This window comes from Rosa chinensis, chromosome 5 (assembly GCF_002994745.2).
Source record: "Rosa chinensis cultivar Old Blush chromosome 5, RchiOBHm-V2, whole genome shotgun sequence".
Lineage (NCBI taxonomy): Eukaryota > Viridiplantae > Streptophyta > Magnoliopsida > Rosales > Rosaceae > Rosa > Rosa chinensis.
In genome coordinates this window covers 64,314,769-64,336,680 of record NC_037092.1, presented here as the reverse complement: position 1 = coordinate 64,336,680, position 21,912 = coordinate 64,314,769, and the positions used below count along the sequence as shown (strand labels likewise).

Here is a 21,912-nt window from a genome sequence, read left to right as displayed (position 1 = left end):
TTTTATTTTTTTTAACCCCACCCCACCCCTCCTCTCCCATGATGTCAGTGAGGTTTGAAACTGTGACATCCACGATACCGGTTATCTTAGATAACCAACAGGTCACAGCTCACCGACAAAAAAAAAGAAAAAAATATTTTCTTATCTTTACAAACAGTATATTTCTATGAGGCAATTCGCAAAATTCTAAGTTGTGTATTGCCTATTATATTGCTGCTTGCGCTTTTTTTCCAACTCGAAGTAATTAGTAAATATGTCTCTCTCCAAGCTAAGGAGCATTATGTTGGACCGGCTTTGAAACACCATGACCACTTTCAGTACGGGCATCTGTACGTAAATCATAATTAAGTGATGAAAACTTTGAATCCAAAAACTCAGTTTAATTAAAAATTTTGAGAATTGAGAGTAATATCTAAACATCGCAGATAGCAGTATACCAACGTGCTTCTATATTCAATTGATTTAATGAAAAAAATATTGTATTGACTACCAACTGGAGATTTTTTTTTTTTTTTGTGCAGCTTAATTGTATGAAGGGTAAAATAGGATTGTGAAATCTTCAAAAATTGAATGAGGTTCGACTACTGATTTTCGAGGTATGAATAGAACGTAAAAAAAGAAGTTTTTATTGATTTTATTGGACGATGGGCGTTGTGGAAAAATTAGGGAGGTCTAGATAGCAAATTGGTTATCTATAAAAATAAGTTGGAGGTCTATTAAGTTGGGAGGTCCAAATGCCAACTTTGGAGGTATGAATAGAAGCTCCCATTAAAAAAACTTAATGGGGTAAGTGGGAAAAAAAATCTCTAAAAATGGGGTAAATAGACAAAAACCCTTAATTTTAAGCATTGCTACTAAACACTGAGAAAACATGAAGGCATTGTAAAAAGAGCCAAAAAACCCACAACACCCAAAAATATAAGGGATCGTCTACAGTACATTAATATACCGATACATTAAGTAGACTAGATTCAATACATAGGTAGACTAGCTCAATACATGGGTAGACATGCATGGGTATTCAATCTAGATTTTAAATGATTCTGTCTGATTTTTTGTAATCCATGGATTTATGTAGATTATGCATAATCCACAGATTGTTTTAATTTTGTATGGATTTAAACAGATTCTAATGTATTATTTTTAACAAGATTTGTTTGGATTTCAATGGATTCTCTTATCACATAATAGAAATAAAATAAAATAATATAATTAATTTTTTTTTTTGTTTGGACAAAAGAATACAATAATCATCCTAAGGAGCTCCTTGTACCAAGCTATAGGCTCCTAATATGGTAAAACCGTAAAAGTCATGTGTTGAGAAGCTACTTTACTGTTCACACTATACCCATTACATTGTTTATCCTCTTGAAGACACAGTCCAAGAGCCTTGGTGGGATCAAATTTTTGTTCTTACAAAGTTTTCCATTTAATTCTGTTAATAATGTATCCCTTCTCTCTTTTTTTTTTGAAATGGTATCCCTTCTCTTTTGCACCTCCAAATGAAGTATATTATTGAGATCTCCACATAAAAGTATAAACTGAGAATAATTGTAGAAGTAAAAGAGAAAACTGTGCTAATAATTTGGTTTCCACCTTCGAAAAGCCATCAAGGACATATAGCCAAATCCTTTGTGCAGTAAATAATTTTGGATATATGAAATTGCATAATTGATGAATAATCTACAACGATTGGTGCCAGTATAAATCACATAAGTGGCATACCACAATAGTTTAATCTCGAAACACCATAGATTACAATAAACCAGTACAGAGGAGTAATCCAAAGAATAACAGCATTCCAATCATAAAAAGTAGTGTTAAAGGAATAATCACAAAACTCAGAACATACCACACCCAAAGGGGTGCTCTAAATCTATCTCATTCGATAAATGACCTACACCCAGTATTCTCTAAAAGATTATGACTGTCTTCCATTATTTACTGAATCAGCTCTCTCTTTTATGGATCCATTTGTGAGTATGCTACATATGGAAGTGAGGCTACTATGAGCTTTGCCTAGGATTGCCCGTGCCAAGTGGCTACACTGATATTTGGGACTGTGTGGAGCAAAAGTTGTAAAACACACCCAACATAAGTGGCCCACAAAATTCAAGACCAAGGACTCTAATATTGATACATAAAACAGATAAATCTTTGAGGACCTGTAGTAAATCAACTTTCAGTAAGAATAAATCAGTTCATTTTGTGGTGGCTTTCCTTCCCCTCTTCTTGTCAATATTTTCATGTAGGACCAGCAGGTAAGATGGACACAAGGTAGATTTTAGTTTACTGCCATCAAATTGTTTAGGAACAGAAAGAAGAAAAGGTAGAAAGAGATAGAAACTACCAAGTTCACAAGGCAGAGTTCTAGGAATCACTACTTGAAATTAGAAGAAATTCCACTATCGCACCAATAATCTCCAAGTCAACACATACTTCACACATGAGTAGAAGGATCTCAAAAGGTTTATCTTTCAAGTCATAGAGAATAATCCCATTTACGGAGCCATTCTTACATGAATCACAATCACTGTACTAATGCCCTTGAAATTCTGAAAGACAGATGGGGAATACACTGATCATTACAACATAAAAAAACTTAAAAGGACAATAACCTAAGAATGATGCAAAGTAATAGAAATACCCAAGTAGCACAAGAAGTGAAACAAGGAGTTGATACCTCCAAAGGCTTGACCTTCCAGAGGCCAAATGGAATGCCCTCCCAGTCTTAGGCAAATTATTTGCAGCCTTTAGTAGCATGTCTCTGATAAGAGTTGGATCCTTTATTGACACTAAAAGCTGAGTTGGTCCCAACCACAACTTCACAACAGAGCCATATTTCTTGTGCAAATCAGCCAACACCTCTGAATGCCAAATATAAGAGTCAATGGATGCCCTATGGTCTTAACCAAATTCAAATTCAAACTTATTCAATTTCTGGAATCCAAAAAGTCCTAGACAAAACCATGAATTTCCCAAATTAGGTTCTGTTTCTCTTCACTCAAACAGCTCAAGGAAACTAGCTCAGAATTACAAACTTTTGAAAGGGACTTCAAACAAAAAACAAGCTCGATCCCAATGCACAAAACTTTCCCAGCTTCACTGCATTAATGCTTTCATGGATTTTTTTTATCAATCCAAGCAAAGGAAGTTAAGCTATTTCACTATTTCATTAATGTTCTAAGTTAAGCTGGACCGAGCAAAGCTAATTACTCTAAAAAGAAACAACTTATCAGAGTGCGAGCAGCAATTTTACCAGTTTGTATTGCTCTTTCCAGGGACATAGAAATTGAAAACTATGAACCACTCCTATTGCTCCTGCCCAGTACATAGAAATTGAAAACTATGAACCAATCCTATTGCTTTTGCCCAGTACATAGAAATTGATATAATTATCGTGTGTCTGTGTCTATGTATATGCTCCGGTCCAAGCACGTTCAGCGCCGACCCAGATGTTCGGTGCTAGTTTCGAAATCCAGATACCAAAACAAGGATTGAGAAATTACCTTGGTTAGTAGAGAATAAAGAAAGGTTGAGGTCAGTTCGAAGTCAGAAGTTGAGGTCGAGGTCAGTTCGGCTTCATCGAGGTTGAGTTCAGTTCGTCTTATATTGTTTGAGTTTTTTTTCATCTTCAGGGTGAGGAGAAAAAAATGAAAGTAGGGTTTGGTATTTATACCAAGCACCCTAAAATCCTACATAATCAATTATCTAATGAAATCTTTAAAAATCTTTGAGCTTTTGAATACCACGAGATTTGAGAGGACTTTTAAAAATCTCAATTGAATACCACGAGATTTTAAAGGACTTTTAAAATACAAAACAATCCAATATACTCCTAATTGAATACAGCCCCCTTAGTCTACCCTTGTATCGAGCTAGTCTACCTATGTATTGAACCTAGTCTACTTGATGTATCGGTACATTAATGTATTGAATTATTTTTCAAAATATAATATGGTAGAAGTAGCTTAGGTTTATTTTTCTTTTCTTTTCTTTATTGGGTACATAACAAAACAAAAACAAAAACCCGTTATTAGCCTTCGCACATAATTAATTGACAAAAAAAATTCCTAAAAAGCCTTTGCAATTGATAATGGAAATTAAAAAGGAGCTTGCTGTGAATGAACTACAATTGTCATACCATCCGCTAAAAGGTTAGCTTCTTGAAGAATATGGGAAGCTGTTACATTTGCAATTAAGGCTTAATTTGATATTGCGGTGAGAATACTTAGATATAAAAAAACTCAGCTATAAAAATAAGCAGCGATAAAAAAACTCAACAACCCGTTTGGTAAAAAAAAATTTTGAACATGATAAGATCATAAGAAGCATGTTTAACGTGCTTGGTAACCTGTCGTGTAAAAACGTTATAAGTATGTAAAGACCAAAAAACTTTTGTTACTGGTTGGTTTTAGCCCGGTCGATAATTTAAAAACACAACTCCATTACATTAAAACCTCAGTTGTTCGCATAAACTGTTAACAATTCATAATCTTGCAAAGTTGATTGGCATATGAATAGGACCTACCCATTTACTTATACATAAAACAAAAAAGCAAAAAAAAGAAGAATTTATGCTTTATAGTTTGGATTTCCAAAGTCTGGTGAATCGATCGATGCTAAGAAGACCAATGACACCAAAATACTCAAACTATGTTAGTTATATGGCAAGTCAATGCTTAATTCTTCACCCAACAATGTATATCCACACTAAAAACCTCATTAGAAGCACACCAAACAAAGTAGAACTCAGCTGCAACTATATATGATGTAGAAAACTTTCCAGGCCATCCCTCACCTTGTTTGAAAAGAGGGGAAGAGCAAAAAAGAATAAATTGAGTAGCAATTAACAATAGAATAGATTCGACATTCTTGGCCATGTGATTCTTATCCCAGCACAATGACAAAAGAACTAAAATGTCCATGGAGAGAGAGAGATGAGTGTTAGTTCCATAATTACCTACTAATTATTTCCCTAATCTTGCACTTTTGCTTAACCTTTGTATTTATTTATATATATTTATTATTTTTTCCTTATCATGCTAGGAAATGATGGAAAAGCTTGGAAATGCACTAAAAAGTCAACTTTAGCACATTTTCCTACTCCTGCTAGAAGAAACCGAGCTAGGCAAGGAAGGAGGAGCAGCAGACTGACCAAATGAACTTCAAATGAGTTGAAACTTTCCATATCCATTCCAGACATCCTAAGGATCATTTCTTATGAAGAGTGCAAGAGCTAGTTCGGAGTGGAAGGCCTTCAAACGATCGGCAAAAGTTTCTGACAAAAAGTCTAAAACTGCAAAACCGGACCTGTACTGATTCCAGCAGCATTTCCAGCCAAACCACGACCAACTAAAGTCTGAAATTTTACCTAGATGATCTGCACTCATGGAGGAACATTTGGTATGAAGAAGTCAAAGGCTAATTCGAACTCTCAATGGAGATTTAATTGAAGGAAGAAAGGAGAAGAAAGTGCGCAAACGGACAAAAAATGGGTCAACGGTGGTCAACACCGGATTCTGAACATTTCCAGCCAAGTTGGCCGGTCAAGAACATGTATGGAGGACAGGAAAACGCTGATTAGGGGTAGAGACTTTAGGGCAACTCCAACCATGGGGTGCCAAACCAAAATTTTGCCAATTATAAGACTTTGCTTCTCCAACCTTGTGTTTTTGGTGGATCTGGTCCTATTAATATGAGACTTGGGCTCATTTGGAGTCTCATATTTGAGACAAATCCAAGACCAGGACTCAGCACAGTGACCCGGGACCACAGTTTCTGATTTCTCAGCCCAACAATTGAAGTGACGCGCTGGATGGCTTGGGTGGGCAGCACACCCAGAAGGGAGAACAAGGGAGAAGGAATACGCGCCCACTTGCGCTGGAGAGAAAAAAAAGCACTGCAGATGGTCTGCTCCAGTGGGCCCCGCAAGGCTCAGTTTGTCTACTGCCGACTATTGCGTGTCCCAACGGTCACTAAATGCACGGCTGAGATCGCTCCATTTTGAAAATGGACGGTCCGATGTTGGCTTTATTTTTTTATTTTTTTTTACTGAACGGATCTATTTTCAATCTAATGGCTCAGATTTGAGAGAAAAAAAACTTATCAACAGCTCTTATTAAATGAAAGGTTATTATTTCATTTTTGTTCCAAAAAATTTTTTAAAAAAATACCAGAAAATTGAGGGAAAAAAATATACCCATTAGAACAGTAAAATGTAGGAAATTCTATAAATACCAACCCATTCTTTTCTATTTTCTCACACCAAATATCCTCCATCTCCGTCACAATTTTCCATTTATTAACCCATCTTCTTGTTCTTAAATATATCTTCCTTTTTTTTTTGTCTTGGAAAAAATGGCTCCAAGAGGGGATTCTTGGAGGCACAATGAAGAAGTTATTCTTTGCCAAGCTTGGATCACCGTTGGGGGTGATGGTTGCGTCGGAAAAGATCAAAAGTCGGACTTATTGTGGAGTCGTGTGGCGGAGGAGTACAATGCTCACAAACCGGCTGGTTGCATGGATAGAACACATTCTAGTTGCCACGCTCGTTGGAAGAAAATAAGTCCGGCATGTATGAAGTGGCGCCAAGCTCTTAACAAAGTCGAACACTTTCAACGAAGAAGCGGCGAAAATATGGAGGACGAGGTAATTATATTGAAATATGTTCAATAATGATTATTTTTTTATTTATCATGTAGTTGTTAAAAGTAAAATGTTGTTATATAGTTTATTCATCGATTTATACTAAGCCAATTTTTTTTTAATATTTTATTTACTTAATATTATATGTAGCTCATGAATGTTAAATCAACGTACTACGACTCGGAAGGTTGTGATTTTGTGTTTGAGCATTGTTGGCAATACTTGAAAAATACAGAAAAGTTTGGAAAAACGCCATCAATTGAAAACACCCACTTTAGTGTTCCTAATCATGTCAACTTGGATGACGATGGAACACCCACTACTGAGGATGAGCTTCCCTCATCAAGAAAGGCATGTCCTCAAGGACAGAAAGCTCATAAGCTAGCTAAGAAAAAAAGGCAATAAGCAGGATGCGGATGGCCTACGAGTTCAAATGCAGAAATGTTATGAACAAACAGAACGCGAGCACCAACAAAGGCAAAGACAGTTTGAGGAAGGTCAACTAATTGAGCAACGCACTGAGGATGCTCGCACGATGCAGGTGGATCCATCAATTTTCACCCCAAGAAAGAGGAGTTATTGGGAGAGGAAGCAACAACAAATAATTGATAAGGAGGCAGAAACTTCAAGCATCCCAGAACAATCTCAAGATCCTACACCCCCTGAAGGAGACAACACATGCTTGACCACTTATGATCCACTTGGCAAGACATATTGGATGTAATTAATATTGTTAGTTACTTTGAATGGTTTGTGTTTTAATTTATGATAATAAAAATTATTTTGTTGAGTAGATCATATTCGTAAAAAAGCATTGAACTTTTATTTTCATAATAAAGCACACCACACAAATTAAAAGCACACAATACAAAGTAAAAGCATACCACACAACAATACAACCAAAGTAGGCCATGACCACTTATCATGACAACATGGCCACTTATTGAAAGCACAAAAAAAAAAAAGGAAAACTGTTCACTGGTGGTTCTGATCAGCTTGTAACTTCATGGTCCATAGGTGATCGACTAGATCGTCTTGAAGGTTTTTATTCATCACTGGACATCTAACCTCCCTATAACGACGCAAGAATTGATTTAGTTGTTGCGGATTGCGATGAACATCGGTGTCCATTACTGGTCTCTTATATATCTCTGCTTTCCTTGGTCTGGTTGGGATATCATCCGAATCAAATGGCTGTGCTGCATCTTCATCATGCTCATCTTCAACAATCATATTGTGAAAGATAATGCACGTCACCATGTATTGAAGGTTCTCCTTACTCCACCCATGAGCTGGTCCTCTTATGATTGCCTAACGAGCTTGGAGAATACCAAATGCTCTCTCCACGTCTTTTCTGTATGCTTCCTGCATCCTTGTGAAATGTTGTGTCTGCGGCGACCTCGGGTTTCTGATTGCTTGTACAAATGACCCCCACTTAGGGTATATGCCATCAACTAGGTAATAACATTGACGATAATGCCTATTATGTACTTGGTAGTTCACTTCAGGGGTTTCACCGGTGCATACGTCATTGAACAACGGTGAACATCCAAGGACATTAATATCATTCAGGAAACCTGGAAGTCCGAAGAAGGCATGCCAAATCCAAGTATCGTAGGAGGCCACCGCCTCTAAGATGATTGTGGGTTTCCCCCTGTAGCTAGTATACTGCCCTGCCCATCCGATGGGACAATTTTTCTATCGCCAATGCATACAATCAAGGCTACCAACCATCCCCGGGAATCCCTGTTCTGCAGCTTTGTCAAGCAGCCGTCGCAAATCTGCCTGTGTTGGTCGGCGGAGGTAAGTCTCATGGTACACATTCCAGATTGCTTTTGTGAAGTGCTCAAAAATCTCAATGGCAGTGGTCTTCGCAATATCTAGGTAATCATCGCAAAAATCAGCTGTGATGCCATACGCGAGCATTCTCATGGCGCATGTCAACTTTTGTTCAGTTGATAAGCTGAGTCTCCCACAAGCACAAGCATCTCTTGTTTGAACAAAATATGGCTCCTAGTTGGCCACGTCGCGCATCATCTTGTCAAAGACCCAAGATTGCATTCTATATCGCCTACGAAATATGTTTGGTTAATACCTGCACGGATCAGTGAAGTATTGAGCTTTGAGTCAAAGATCCATAAGCTCTCAATCCTTGGCCTTATAAGTACGACATTCTGAAGAACCACCCCATTGTGAATCCTCATCTTCCAAAGTTTGGATTTGCAAGGCAGCGGCAGACATCATCAAGGCTTGTCGACGGCTTCTCGTGACGGCCTCCTCTTGATCTTTCTGGAACCATTTCGTCAAACGATTCATTGCAGAAATGGTTTGACAAAATCAAAACGGAAAAGAAAGAAAGATTTGTGTGATTTGGATATGAGAAGTGTTTGTGAATTTGTGAGAAATGAGGATGATAATGACCCCATATTTATGGATGGTTTCAGTTCATATCATTAGATAAGATATGACACGTGGCGGACAAAGACTCAACCGTAATTTGGACAGCCAATTAGAGATTGACACGTGGCACTGAAATCACATCGAAATTTGGCTGTTTGACATATATGCCTACACAAAACATCAAAATATCCTCTAAATAGTTAGATTCTTTGTCGTATGTGCCGACACTTTTGTCGTATATGCCGACACAAAAAAAAAAATTTAAAAACTTTTTTTAAATTCATTAAATAATAAGAATAATTTTTAAATATTATGATAAAATATTAAATTATTTTTTTTTTACCTTATTTAATTAAATTAACATATTTTTAATATAATATTCATCAAAATTATACTCATATTATATTTTAGGCAAGAATAGTGAAAATAGCACCCCCATATAGCACCTCATGGTTGGAGATGAGAATTGAGTCCTATATGAATAGTGCAACAAGAGGGTGCTAAAATGAGAATAGCACCCCCAAATGGTGCCAATAGTTGGAGTTGCCCTTAGGTGGGAAGACTTTAGGTCTATGTTATTTTGAAATTCAAAAGTTGAAAGATGACAAGTGGTCTAATTCTTACACCTTACACCTTTGTCTCCCATTTATTACCTTGTTCCCATACACAATGACTCTTTTACCCTTATTTTTTCTCCTCCACCAAAATATCTATGGGCTTTCTTGGTCATTTCTATGTGGAGTTAAAAACTAGATCCACATTTTATGCTTACACATTTGTCAATCACATCTAGCCCTTCATTCCTTTTGATCTCCACCCTTGATTTGAATTGTCTTGGCCTTTAAATAGCTCATTCTCTCTCCCCAAAACCGTTCACCCTTCTACTGTCTCATTTTACAACACCAAAATCTCTCTTTTATCTAGTTCTAGCATAGTTTCTCTCTAGTTTTGAGTTCTAGTTCATAGTTGCTTAAGTTTGTGTGAGAAATAGGTGTGTAGGCACTTAGGTTTCACCAAAACTGAAGTTAGTACACACTTTAAATCAATCACAACATTGCTTTCACATATCCAAGCCTTTGTTTTTGCTTGTTCTTGAGTTTGTGGATGTGTATGGTGTTTTTGGTTGTAAAAACCGAAAATCTCATACCTTGAAGCAATTCTCTCATCATTTTACATCTAGAGAGCTAGGTGGGAGCTTTGACATCTTGGTTTGACTCCACCAAGAGTCAAACCCGTGGGTAGTTCTTCATTTTCCCTTCCTTCTCTCTTTAGTTTGATGTTTATGACTCGTATTTGTAATAACATGTGTTGTGATTAGTTGGATTTGAGGCAAACTTATGTGCAAATAATGTAAATTTCCATGTGTTTTGATGTTTATGCATGTTTTGAATCTATGGGCTTCTAAACTTTAATGCTTACTAAATGTGTTTGCTAGCTTAGTAACCTAGAAAGCTTGTTTAGGAAATTAATGAATCGGAAACTTGAACTTGACCACTTCTTGAATCTGTGAGCATGAGTAGCCTTTAGGTGGTGACTTAATGATTTCTACGAGAACTGTTAAGTTGCTTGAATTTCTTACTTTAAACTTAATGCATAAACCGTGAGTTCAATTGCTTTAAGGGGTTGTTAGGCTTGCGGTTTATAGTCCACTTGTGTTTTGATGAAATATAAATGGGACTAAGGTTGTGTAATTTAACTTAGTTTTACTAAAGTTTGTTAAGTTGCATGATTAGTTGGTTTCTTGGTAGCTTCACCCAATCATTAAGGGGAAATTTGTCAAAGCATATTATTACATCAAGTATTGGTTACATTTTGTGCATGAGTAAGGTTAGGTGTGATGCCTAAGTCTCTACTCCTCTCATTGATTTAGTCTCCATACTTTTATTAGCTTAGTTTATTTTATTTATTTTATGCAACTTAGTTTATCTTAAAACTAAAATCAACCAAGCAGTTTACTACCATAATTGTTAATACCATCTTTGCAATCTTTAGCTTCCAAAGGGCTAAGATTGTAAACTTGTACAAATTTAGATTGCATGTTTTTCTAGGTTTCTTGTGGAAATCTAGTTAGGTTTGAGTTTCCCCCATTCCTTTGGGTACGACACTCTTCACTTCCCTATATTAAAACTTGACCTCCTACACTTGGTAGTAGGTAACATCACACATACATTTGCATATACTTTCATACTCAATGATATCTCTAACAATGAGTGCAGGGAAAAGAACACAGGAGAAGAATGATGGATCTAGAAGAAAGGGATGACGGATCTAGAAGAAAGGGACATAATGCGTCATTTGAGAAATTTAGTCAGGGTGTTACAGGAATGTTGAAAATTTCATTAAAGGAACCACTTCTCCGGTATGCGTTTGGCGAACGCAAATGAAAAAAAGCATGCCAACACCTGCTCTTTATTCTTGTGGTTTCAGGCCGCAGTTGTTTAAAAAAAAAAATGCTGGGGATTAAAAAGTTATTAGGATGAAAATGGTGAAAAAAGCAAAAACTAGCCCGAAAACGCAATACTACACCGGGCCTATGGCTGTCAAATCAATGAAAAGTTTAAAATCTCATTCGGAGTGATAATGATGAATAAAAATTAACCCTAACCATGCAAATCCTCACCCTAATCAGAGGCCTCCAAATCCTGACAGAGAGACCAAGGTTCAATTTTCTCTTTTGAAGATACATCTTTTATCCACTATTTTGGTCGAAGTTTCATTTTTGAAACTATGGGAATTGACCCAAAACTTTTGACCTCTTACTTTTCTATCCGGAGATCTAGGCCAGAATCACAACCGAAATATCCATATGCATTTCAAAAATTGAAAAACAGACAGAAAAATTGATACAATCCGGTCTCGACTAACTATTCCTTTCACTCAAATTCCTTTTCTTGGCCTCAGAACTTTCTAAATACCAAAAATCATTTCTTCTAGTTGATCACAATTAAATTAAACCCATTTCAAATAAGCCATGAATAGAATCCAATTCGAGCCAAATGGCACCAAATCACATAGAATCTACATCTTAATCAGATTGTAGCAGAACCGATCAACGCGGCAAAGAATCAAGAATCGAATGTAGAAGAGATCCAATCATTTATTGTACTAATAAATCGAAATACATCATAATCAATGACTAATATTGACTAATTTCAGTATATTAATAAGAGAATCTAACTACCACCACCTCCCGACGCACCAAAGAATCAAGAATCGAGTTGAATTGAATTTCATCATATCCCCAAAACCTCAAAACCAATCATATACTAAACAAACGCAGTAAAATAACAAAAACTACTACACGATTTAATAACCGCAACAGTAAAAAGAAAAATTCACAGTGACCTTGTAACTGAATCTTCAGAGCATCTCTCTCCTGGCGGCGTAACCGTACTGAGATCTGCGAATGTTATCCTGGCGCCTCTTGTACACAACCGCTCCGAGTCCGACCAACCCAACCCCGACGATGACTCCGAGTCCGATCCCGGCCTTCTTCCCCGCACTCATCCCTCCGTCGGACGACGCCGTTTTAGGTCCTCCGCCAGAGTTGATATCGCTGTGGTTGACGTCGCTGGCACCTGGCGCCGGCGCGGGAGCATCCGAAGCGGAATCCGGGAGCGGCGAGGGAGAATCGGAGGTCGGCGGGGCAGGAGGTGAAGCGGAATTCGGCGAGTTCGCCGGAGAGTCAGAGGGAGACGGAGGTACTGAAATCTGCGGGGCATTGGAGGGTGAGGGTGAATCGGAGGAGGGAGACGGTGAATCGGAATCTGGCTGGGGAGATGGAGTTGGTGAAGATGAAGAAGCAGTGAGTTGGAGAAGGAGGAAGGCCAGGAGGAAGAAGTGGAGGAGGCTCGCCATTGCTGAAGAAGAAGAAGAAGAAGAAGGTTCGAGAAAATGTGGATCTGAGGAAATGGAGTTGAAGAAGAACAAGAAGAAGAGGGGAGTTGAGTAGCGGTTTGGAAAGAAGAGGAGGAGATCTGAATTTGAAAGGAGAAGGGAAAAGTGAACGGCCGGGATTGAAGGGGAAGGGAGAGGGAGGGGGTTGGGATCTGGTGACACGTAGGTGGAGTAAGAGAGTGGGATGCGGAGCGGAGTACTGGATCTAGAGAAATGCGGGGATGAGAGGGGGCATGTTAAATGTGTGACGGGTATATGAAATCTGAGGTGTTTTAGTTGAAATTAATTAGGAGATCGCTTATGTGTGAAGGAAAGGTGATGAAGGACATTTTCAGGTTTTATTTGTAATGCAATAAACGCCGGAGGAGGAAGTTTCCTTTTCTGTGTTTCTATTTTCTGGTTATAGTTTTTAAAACGTTTAATTTGAATTTGAAAAAAAAAAAGGGGAGGCTCATTAGTTGTATTAGGACTTTTAAAAACTACCAAAAGGAAAACAATATTCTAAATCATTAGTCGTACAATGCATGGTTTTCGAGTCGAACTAGTATTTGTCATTTGGTCTGTTTGTCATGACTCATGACTCATGATTGTTTGGTTATGCATATAAATGCAATTGATTATTAGTGTAAGTATAAAAATTTTCCTAAGTAGCTAGTTCGATATAAAAGTAGATTGACTCTATGTATTTGTAGACTAATTTAAGACTACTGTACTTATATATCAAACTAGTGCAAAATTGATACCATTAAAAAAAATTGATAGATGTATCACCAAATTATCCCTAATTTTATCACAAATTGTTAATTTCTTCTACATTATTCAGATCAATGTCTGCAAATCGGTGTCATTGAATTTTTTTTTTTTTTCCCTCGCCTTACGATTTAAGTAATTCTTCAAATCTCTAGTCTTAAACATAACGCTAGAGAAAAAGCTATTGATAGCGTGGATATAATAGAAACGAACTATTCCAAGTTTCGAGCCATATGAATCTAGGCCAGGTGTAATAAATGTCTCTCTCTTCGTAGGCAAGTGTAGGAGCAAACAAGGTAAACAAATTGACAAAACTAGAAAAGGAGCCAGAGGGTATAATGATTGGTAGAATGGTTAACTTATTTTAGTGTATGGTCCAATTTCACGTTATTTATTTGTGTAGGTATGCATAGATGATTAGGGTCACATATGTCATTTTCATGCCTGTCCAACTATATCAAAATTTTAGACTATAGGGAATTAGGGATTAGAGACGTCCTCAAGTGTTTAGGAAAACAAACAAATTACAGTAGATCAATTATGATTTAGACACATGATCTCACATGCTTAATCGTATTCACAATTCCGATCATCACATGCATTTTTGTACCATTATGTGTAATGACTACTGCAAATTTCAAATAGATAGGGACAAAAAATTAAACCGGGTTTAATGGCTCTTCCAAATTACAGGGGGCAAAGTTGACGCAGAAAAGCCGTCTTGATTTGTTGAATTCATATATATCAGTTCATGTGGAAGTGTAGTCGGTAACACGTCGCCGCTAAAGCTTTAGCAGGCCAGCAACTTTCAATATTATGCGTGCTAATCACTCACTAAATGACTAGAATTACCATCATTTTCTGCATGTCATTTTCCTCCTCGAGACCAAGAAACTAAAAGCAGTTCGTCCGCTCTTAATTTAAAGTTTTTAAATGTAATGTATAAGAAAAATGTAATTTCATTTAAGAGAAGATTTTTTAGGAAATGTTGAGAGATAAATGAATTTCAGCCACACGTTTTAAATTTAGAAGAAAAGTTATAACAGTTTGGAGCTGTGCATATATTCTCAACCATCAGTTTCACTTTTCTTTTATAGTCGCTTAAGTGAGCAGCTATGAGGAAATAGGTATGTAAATGTAGATGCATTTCATGCAATACATGACTAGTGACAGTAGACCAACGACAATGTGACATACTAGTCTACCACTACATATGTGATGTCCACGCAAATACTCACCATTGATGTTCTTATGCTGTAAACTCTAACATCTATATATATAAGGGAAAAATATATAAACAGTACCTGAGGTAAGACCCATTCTAAATTTTTGTACCTAACTTCTGGAAACTATCATTTTAGTACTTGGAGTACCCAATCCAACTCAATTTTCGTACACGCCGTCCATGACGACGTTAACTTTTCTGACAGCTGGCATGATTTAAAGAGGCCACGAAATGAGCAAGTTAACGCCATTATGGACGGCGGGTACGTATGTTTGGTCAAACTAGCTATTTGGGGTACCAATGTGATAGTTTCGGAAAGTTGGGTATGAAAATTTAGAATGGACCATAGTTGGAGTACTGTTTATATTTTTTCCCCATATATATAAAGATGTCTAATGAGAATGAATGACAAACTTTTACCTCCATCATACTTTCTGTCAATGTTCTAGAAAAATGGCTTAGGGGGCCGCCTAGATGCTAGGCGATAAGGAACCGATCAGATTTTGGCCTAGGCGTTGCCCTTAGGCGTTGGGCTACTAGGCGGGCTAGGCGGGGACTAGGCAGCCCTAAACCCTAATTTGTTCTATATTTTGACTATTTTCATATTTATAATTATTTTTTAGACTTTAAATATTTTTATTTATATTATTATAGGTCATAAAAATAATTTTTTTTTAAAAAAAACCTCCTAGTCCCCGGGTCACCGCCCGACTAGCGCCTAGCGTTTTTTAGAACCTTGCTTTCTGTATCTCTATTCTTTCTGTCAACACATATCAAATTACCAATAAAGACAAAATTAAATAAAGTCTTTTCCCTTTTAGAGGTATGAAATCAACAAATGGTCATCCTCATGCCATTTTTTCCCTCTTGTTTTTGTTATGGTCTTCATCCTTACCAAGCAACAGAGAAATCAACAGACCAGTTCCTTACTTTGCAGTTCCTCGAGTCAATTTCGAATATGCAATATTTTCTAACCAAAACACCAACAGACCACTTTCTCTTAAAATCATAATCATCCATTGGAGCGTACTGTTCCGATCGAGCAATTATATGAAACGATGGAATCTTGGGAAGTTGAAGAAATGAACTGCTCTTGGGCTCTAAAGATGCATATGCCTACAAAATACAACAATAGGGAGAGGGGGGTGGATAGGGAGAGCTATCAATTGAATTTTTTTTTTTTTTTTTCAAGAGTAAAATAATATTGTGAAATGTTCAAAAATTGATGGAGGTCTAACTACCGATTTTGGAGGTATATGGATAGAACACTCTAGAAAAAAGGTTTTTTTTGATATTATTGGATGATGGGGTATTATGGGAAAATTAGGGAGGTATAGATAGCATATTGGTTATTATAAAAGTAAGTTGGAGGTCTATTAAGTGGGTTGGAGGTCTATTAAGTGGGGAGGTCTAAATACTAATTTTGGAGGTATGAATAGAAGCTCCCATATAAAATCTCTTATCCAACAAAAAAAAAATTCAAATAACACAAGATATAGAGTTTCAAAAATTAAATCCTAATTAACTTGATTTATTTTGTGCTTTTTTTTTCTTTTTAACTTCTCGTTTTCCTCTTTTAGCTGTGCAAAACAAGAATGATCCCTCTCTTTAAGGAAAACTAAAATTGGGAGAGAATTGAGTCGTACTTTCATTAATAATAGGGGCCTCTTTATATAGATAGAGGATTACAAGCATAGAGATAGAGTTGTATATGGAAATATAATCGTACATTGATTGGATATTTACGAATATCTCTCACATAAACCCTATTACAACTAGAGCAAGTAACCTAGAGTTTGGGTCAGACACATAATTTGAATTTACTTGAACACTCCCCCTTGTGTCGCCCAAATGTGGTACGTGCTCATCTCGTTGCCTCGTCAAAAACCCAGTGGGACAAAATAAACCTCGGTCGAAGGAGAAAAAGAGTACAACACACCCTTCACGTTTTGAGACTAAACATGTAGACATCTCCCCCTGATGACTACGGTCATGGGATTTCGGATAACTTCCGCAAACGATGCTACCAACATGTTTCTCGAAAGTGAATTTAGGTAATGACTTAGTGAGCAAGTTTGCCACACTTTCCTCCGATCTAACCTAGTTCACTTTGATCTTGAGGAGAGTCTGTTGTTGTTGATTATGCTTGGTGTTGTCGCTTTTGATGTAGCCTTGCTTCATTTGTTCAAAACAAGGAGCATTATCCTTATAAATTCTTGTAGGCTCATCTGTGGTAGACTTCAAACCACAATAATTTCAAACATGGGTAATTATGGATCCAATCCATCTACATTCACAAACCACTTCATGAAGAGCAATAATCTCTTCATGGTTCAAAGATATAGCGATTAGGGTTTGTCATGTAGACATCCAAGATATCACGGTCTTATCCATGGTGAACACTTAATCAGTTTGGGAATGACCTTTGTGTGGGTCAGAGAGCTACACAGTATCAGCAAAACCTTCCAAAACACTAATGTCATTTTGGGATGGAGATAGAGGACGCAAGCCATTGTTGGCGGCCCTCCTGGGATGTGATGGGTCTAAATCCATCATCTCTCTGTAGGGATAAAACAAGCCCATATCACTAGTCCAATGGCGTCGCGTTTGGCGCAGAGCTATACCTAGCTAACAAGTTCACTGCAAATGAGATGTTTGGTTTTGTGCATTGAGCTAAGTATAATAATACGCCTATTGTACTTAAGTAGGGCAGTTCTGCCTCTAGCATGTCTTAGTCATCATCCTTTGGAGATCAAGACTACAGACGATCATGGGTATGCTTGAAGGCTTAGCCTTGTCAAAATTCCTAAGCATTTACCAATACGATGCTCAAGTTCCAAACTGAGACATAATCGTGTTCTCCCAAGATTTTTCATCTCAAACTCAAATTTCAAGTATTCAGCGGTTTCCCTTCACTCTTTAAAGGCTTCTAATGAAGATCATGTCCAACATGAACCACGATAAAATCTGAAACTTGTTATGAAAACTCGTGGGCATATCCCTTCCCAATCAAGTAGTCACTTTAGTGAGCGTTTCAGCCTCTTTGTAAATGTGCTCCGTGGTCTAGAGCCACTTGACTTGGGTAAATGAAGTTCACTATGAATCTTCATTTATATTTCGTATCTAGATCCTCATAGAGATACGTAGTGACCACATTTATAAGCTGCATATTCAGTTATTTGGAAACTACCAAACTGACAAGGTAGTGGAGTGCAATGACATCCATTACGAGAGAATATGTCTCATCGTAGTCGATTCCAGGGCATTTTGTGAGAAGCCTTGCGCCATAAGTCTAGATTGTCATCTCTTTTTCTTATCACGCTTTCTAACGAAGACCCATTAGCCAGCAGGTTTTATGTTAGAAGGTGTTGGCATCAATGGCTCGAAAAACCTTCCTCTTCATTAAAGAATCGAACTTAACCTAGTTCACATCTTTTCATTTAGGCCAAATCTCTCTATGTTGGCATTCATTCATCAACAGAGCATGGTTCGATATCATATGACTTAACAAACTCATGCGCAATGAAATTAGGCCTCATCAAAAAGCCCGCGGATCAAGTGGGCCAATGGAGGCCCGCCGGCCCGCAAGGCTTTTGGCCAGGCCCGGCCTGTCAAAAAACCCGCAAAAGCCCGCCTTAGTGGGCCGATGGAGGCCCGCAAAAACCCGGCCCGGCCCGCCAAAAGCCCGCTAGGCCCGGCCCGTAAAAGCCCGCAAAATATTATATATATATATATATATGTGTGTGTGTGTGTGTGTGTGTGTTTATATATATATATATATATAGAGAGAGAGAGAGAGAGATATATATATATATATATATATATATAGATATATATCATATATGTGTGTGTGTGTTTATATATATATATATATATATACAGATCCGATCCAGAGCGGAGCTCCGCTTTGGAATTAACGTGTGAAGTTCGAGTTTTGGGTCACTTTTCGGTCGCATATCCACATCTCGACCGTTCAGTGTTTAGGTACTAGTGTATAGATCATCTCTGCAAATTTTCAACCAAATTGATGATCGTTAAGGTATCTAACTCGCTTAAACCAATGGACGGACTGAATCTGTCAACCTGAACCGTACTAGCTTTAAGGCAGTTATCAATGCCTTAACGATCATCATTTTGGCTGAAAATTTGCAGAGACGATCTATACACTAGTACCTAAAAACTGAACGGTCGAGATGTGGTTATGCGACCGAAAAGTGACCCAAAACTCGAACTTCACACGTTAATTTTCAAAGCGGAGCTCCGCTCTGGATAGGATCTATATATATATATATATATATATATATATATTAATATATATATGTGTGTGTATATAGAGAGAGAGAGATATATATATATATATATATATATCTGTGTGTGTGTGTGTGTGTGTGGAAATTCTTATACTATTATACTTCTATATAAAATATGTGCATATATATTTTCTACATATCAGTTGACCAATCCGATCGGATTCGAAAATATGGTGAAATTGGCTAAATTTTTTACCACACTCATAATCTATTGTAATAAACTCATCCAACGGTCGGTTTTTCCATTTTCTTTGAATTGATAGGGGTTGCTCTTTGGAGTGTATGATATATAAATATAGGTTTGTAAGAGTAACTACGTTTGACCTAGTTGATCGAATTCGAAACGAGAACCAAATTGGCTGAATTTTCTACAACCACAATAAAACATTACAATCTCTCCATCGAGTGGTTGGTTTCTCCGAATTCATTTTCTACTTCATGGTTGCTTTAGAATGAACCTAAACAATTTAAATGCAATGTATAAGTCATACAACTACAGGAATAAAATTGGTATAGACCAATGTGTTTGTAATTAAAATTAATTTTTTTTATCTTATATCCACGCACATCCATTGATGGAATATATACAAATGTGATGTGAAAAAATAAGCACGTTTCGCAGTTGTCACGGCATCGGTCAACTAATAAAACATATAAGTGACTACGGTTGACCAATCCGATCGGATTCGAAATTATGGTGAAATTGGCTAAATTTTTACCACACTCATAATTTATTGTAATAAACTCATCCAACGGTCAGTTTTTCCATTTTCTTTGAATTGATAGGGGTTGCTCTTTGGAGTGTATGATATATAAATATAGATTTATATGAGTAACTACGCTTGATCTAGTTGATCGAATTCGAAACGATAACCAAATTGGCTGGATTTTCTACAATCACCGTAAAACATTACAATCTCTCCATCGAGCGGTTGGTTTCTCCGAATTCATTTTCTACTTCATGGTTGCATTAGAATGAACCTAAACAATTTAAATGCAATGTATAAGTCATACAACTTTAGGAATAAAATTGGTATAGACCAATGTGTTTGTAATTAAAATTAATTTTTTTTTATCTTATGTCCACGCACATCCATTGATGGAATATATACAAACGTGATGTGAAAAAATAAGCACGTTTCGCGGTTGTCACGGCATCGGTCAACCAATAAAACATATAAGTGACTACGGTTGACCAATCCGATCGGATTCGAAAATATGGTGAAATTGGCTAAATTTTTTACCACACTCATAATTTATTGTAATAAACTCATCCAACGGTCGGTTTTTCCATTTTCTTTGAATTGATAGGGGTTTCTCTTTGAAGTGTATGATATATAAATATAGGGTTATAAGAGTAACTACGTTTGACCTAGTTGATCGAATTCGAAACGTGAACCAAATTGGCTGGATTTTCTACAACCACCATGAAACATTACAATCTCTCCATCGAGCAGTTGGTTTCTCCGAATTCATTTTCCACTTCATGGTTGCTTTAGAATGAACGTAAACAATTTAAATGCAATGTATAAGTCATATAAATTTAGGAATAAAATTAGTATAGTCCAATGTGTTTGTAATTAAAATTAATTTTTTTTTATCTTATGTCCATGCACATCCATCGATGGAATATATACAAACGTGATGTGAAAAAATATGCACGTTTCGCGGTTGCCACGCCATCGGTCAACCACTAAAACATATAAGTGACTACGGTTGACCAATCCGATCGGATTCAAAAATATGGTGAAATTGGCTAAATTTTTTACCACACTCATAATTTATTGTAATAAACTCATCCAACGGTCGGTTTCTCATTTTCTTTGAATTGCTATATGTAGCTCTTTGCAGTGTATGATGTATAAATATAGATTTATAAAAAATTAGTGTCTTTAAAAATTTATTTATCAACAAATTAGTATCTATATATAAATATAGATTTTTTTTGGTACAATATAGTTATATAGATTGTTATCTTTGGTTGTATTTGATCATTATCCATTGAATTTCCAAAGCTTGATTAAAAAAAAAATACTTGTGTCTTTAAATATTTATTTATAAATAAAGCCCGCAAGGCCTGGCCCGAAAAAGCCCGCAAGGCCCGCTTTATATGGACGGGCTTGGATCCTTTGATTTTTAATAAAGCCCGGCCCGTAATTATTTAAAAATATAGCAAGGCCCGGCCCGGCCCGGCCCGTTGACGACCCCTAAATGAAATGCATAAATACATCATCAATCATGATGGAATGTCTATCCCACATCTCATGTACACTTGTGTAATTTTCATAGAGCGCTATATTCTCAAGAATTGGTTTTGAAGTTGAGGCATCCCCCAACAATAACCATAATCCGGAAGATTCTCATGAGACGGATTCTGAGTGTCGATGATCAAAGGATTGAATTGTGCCAAAGTATCCTTCAAACCCACGGGTCTCCTACACATCCTAGCTGGGGCCATGGCTTGTAACACCAGAGTGCCATTGAGAATGGCGTTGGTGTCATGCCTACTTCTGTGTAGGGTGACTCTACGTCCTCTAGTAGGAACGTCCATCCTTGTAGGCATATTTGCAGCAGATATGTGTGATCTAGTCATTTTAAGTGGGGATCGTGATGAGACATAGTGGGAACAGACCACTCTGGACAAGACATACGGTAAAGAGATCGCCTAGCAAGGATATTAAA

The 21,912-nt window shown here is 37.0% G+C and overlaps 3 protein-coding genes across 3 annotated transcripts; 1 reads left to right on the top strand and 2 right to left on the bottom strand.

Moving 5' to 3' along the window:
* Positions 1 to 6,315: 6,315 nt before the first annotated feature.
* LOC121049248 lies at positions 6,316 to 7,372 on the top strand. Its single transcript, XM_040505926.1, has 3 exons — positions 6,316 to 6,651; positions 6,799 to 6,999; positions 7,088 to 7,372. Exons 1-3 carry the CDS (start codon positions 6,361 to 6,363, stop codon positions 7,370 to 7,372), a joined length of 777 nt encoding a protein of 258 aa, XP_040361860.1. The 5' UTR covers positions 6,316 to 6,360.
* A 587-nt stretch (positions 7,373 to 7,959) lies between these two features.
* Positions 7,960 to 8,580, bottom strand: LOC112163831. Its single transcript, XM_024300084.1, has 2 exons — positions 8,364 to 8,580; positions 7,960 to 8,225 (listed from the first exon to the last, which is right to left on the bottom strand). Exons 1-2 carry the CDS (start codon positions 8,578 to 8,580, stop codon positions 7,960 to 7,962), a joined length of 483 nt encoding a protein of 160 aa, XP_024155852.1.
* Positions 8,581 to 12,120: 3,540 nt separating this feature from the next.
* LOC112165806 (proline-rich receptor-like protein kinase PERK1) lies at positions 12,121 to 13,018 on the bottom strand. Its single transcript, XM_024302474.2, has one exon. It carries the CDS (start codon positions 12,904 to 12,906, stop codon positions 12,409 to 12,411), a length of 498 nt encoding a protein of 165 aa, XP_024158242.1. The 5' UTR covers positions 12,907 to 13,018; the 3' UTR covers positions 12,121 to 12,408.
* Between the last annotated feature and the right edge of the window lie 8,894 nt (positions 13,019 to 21,912).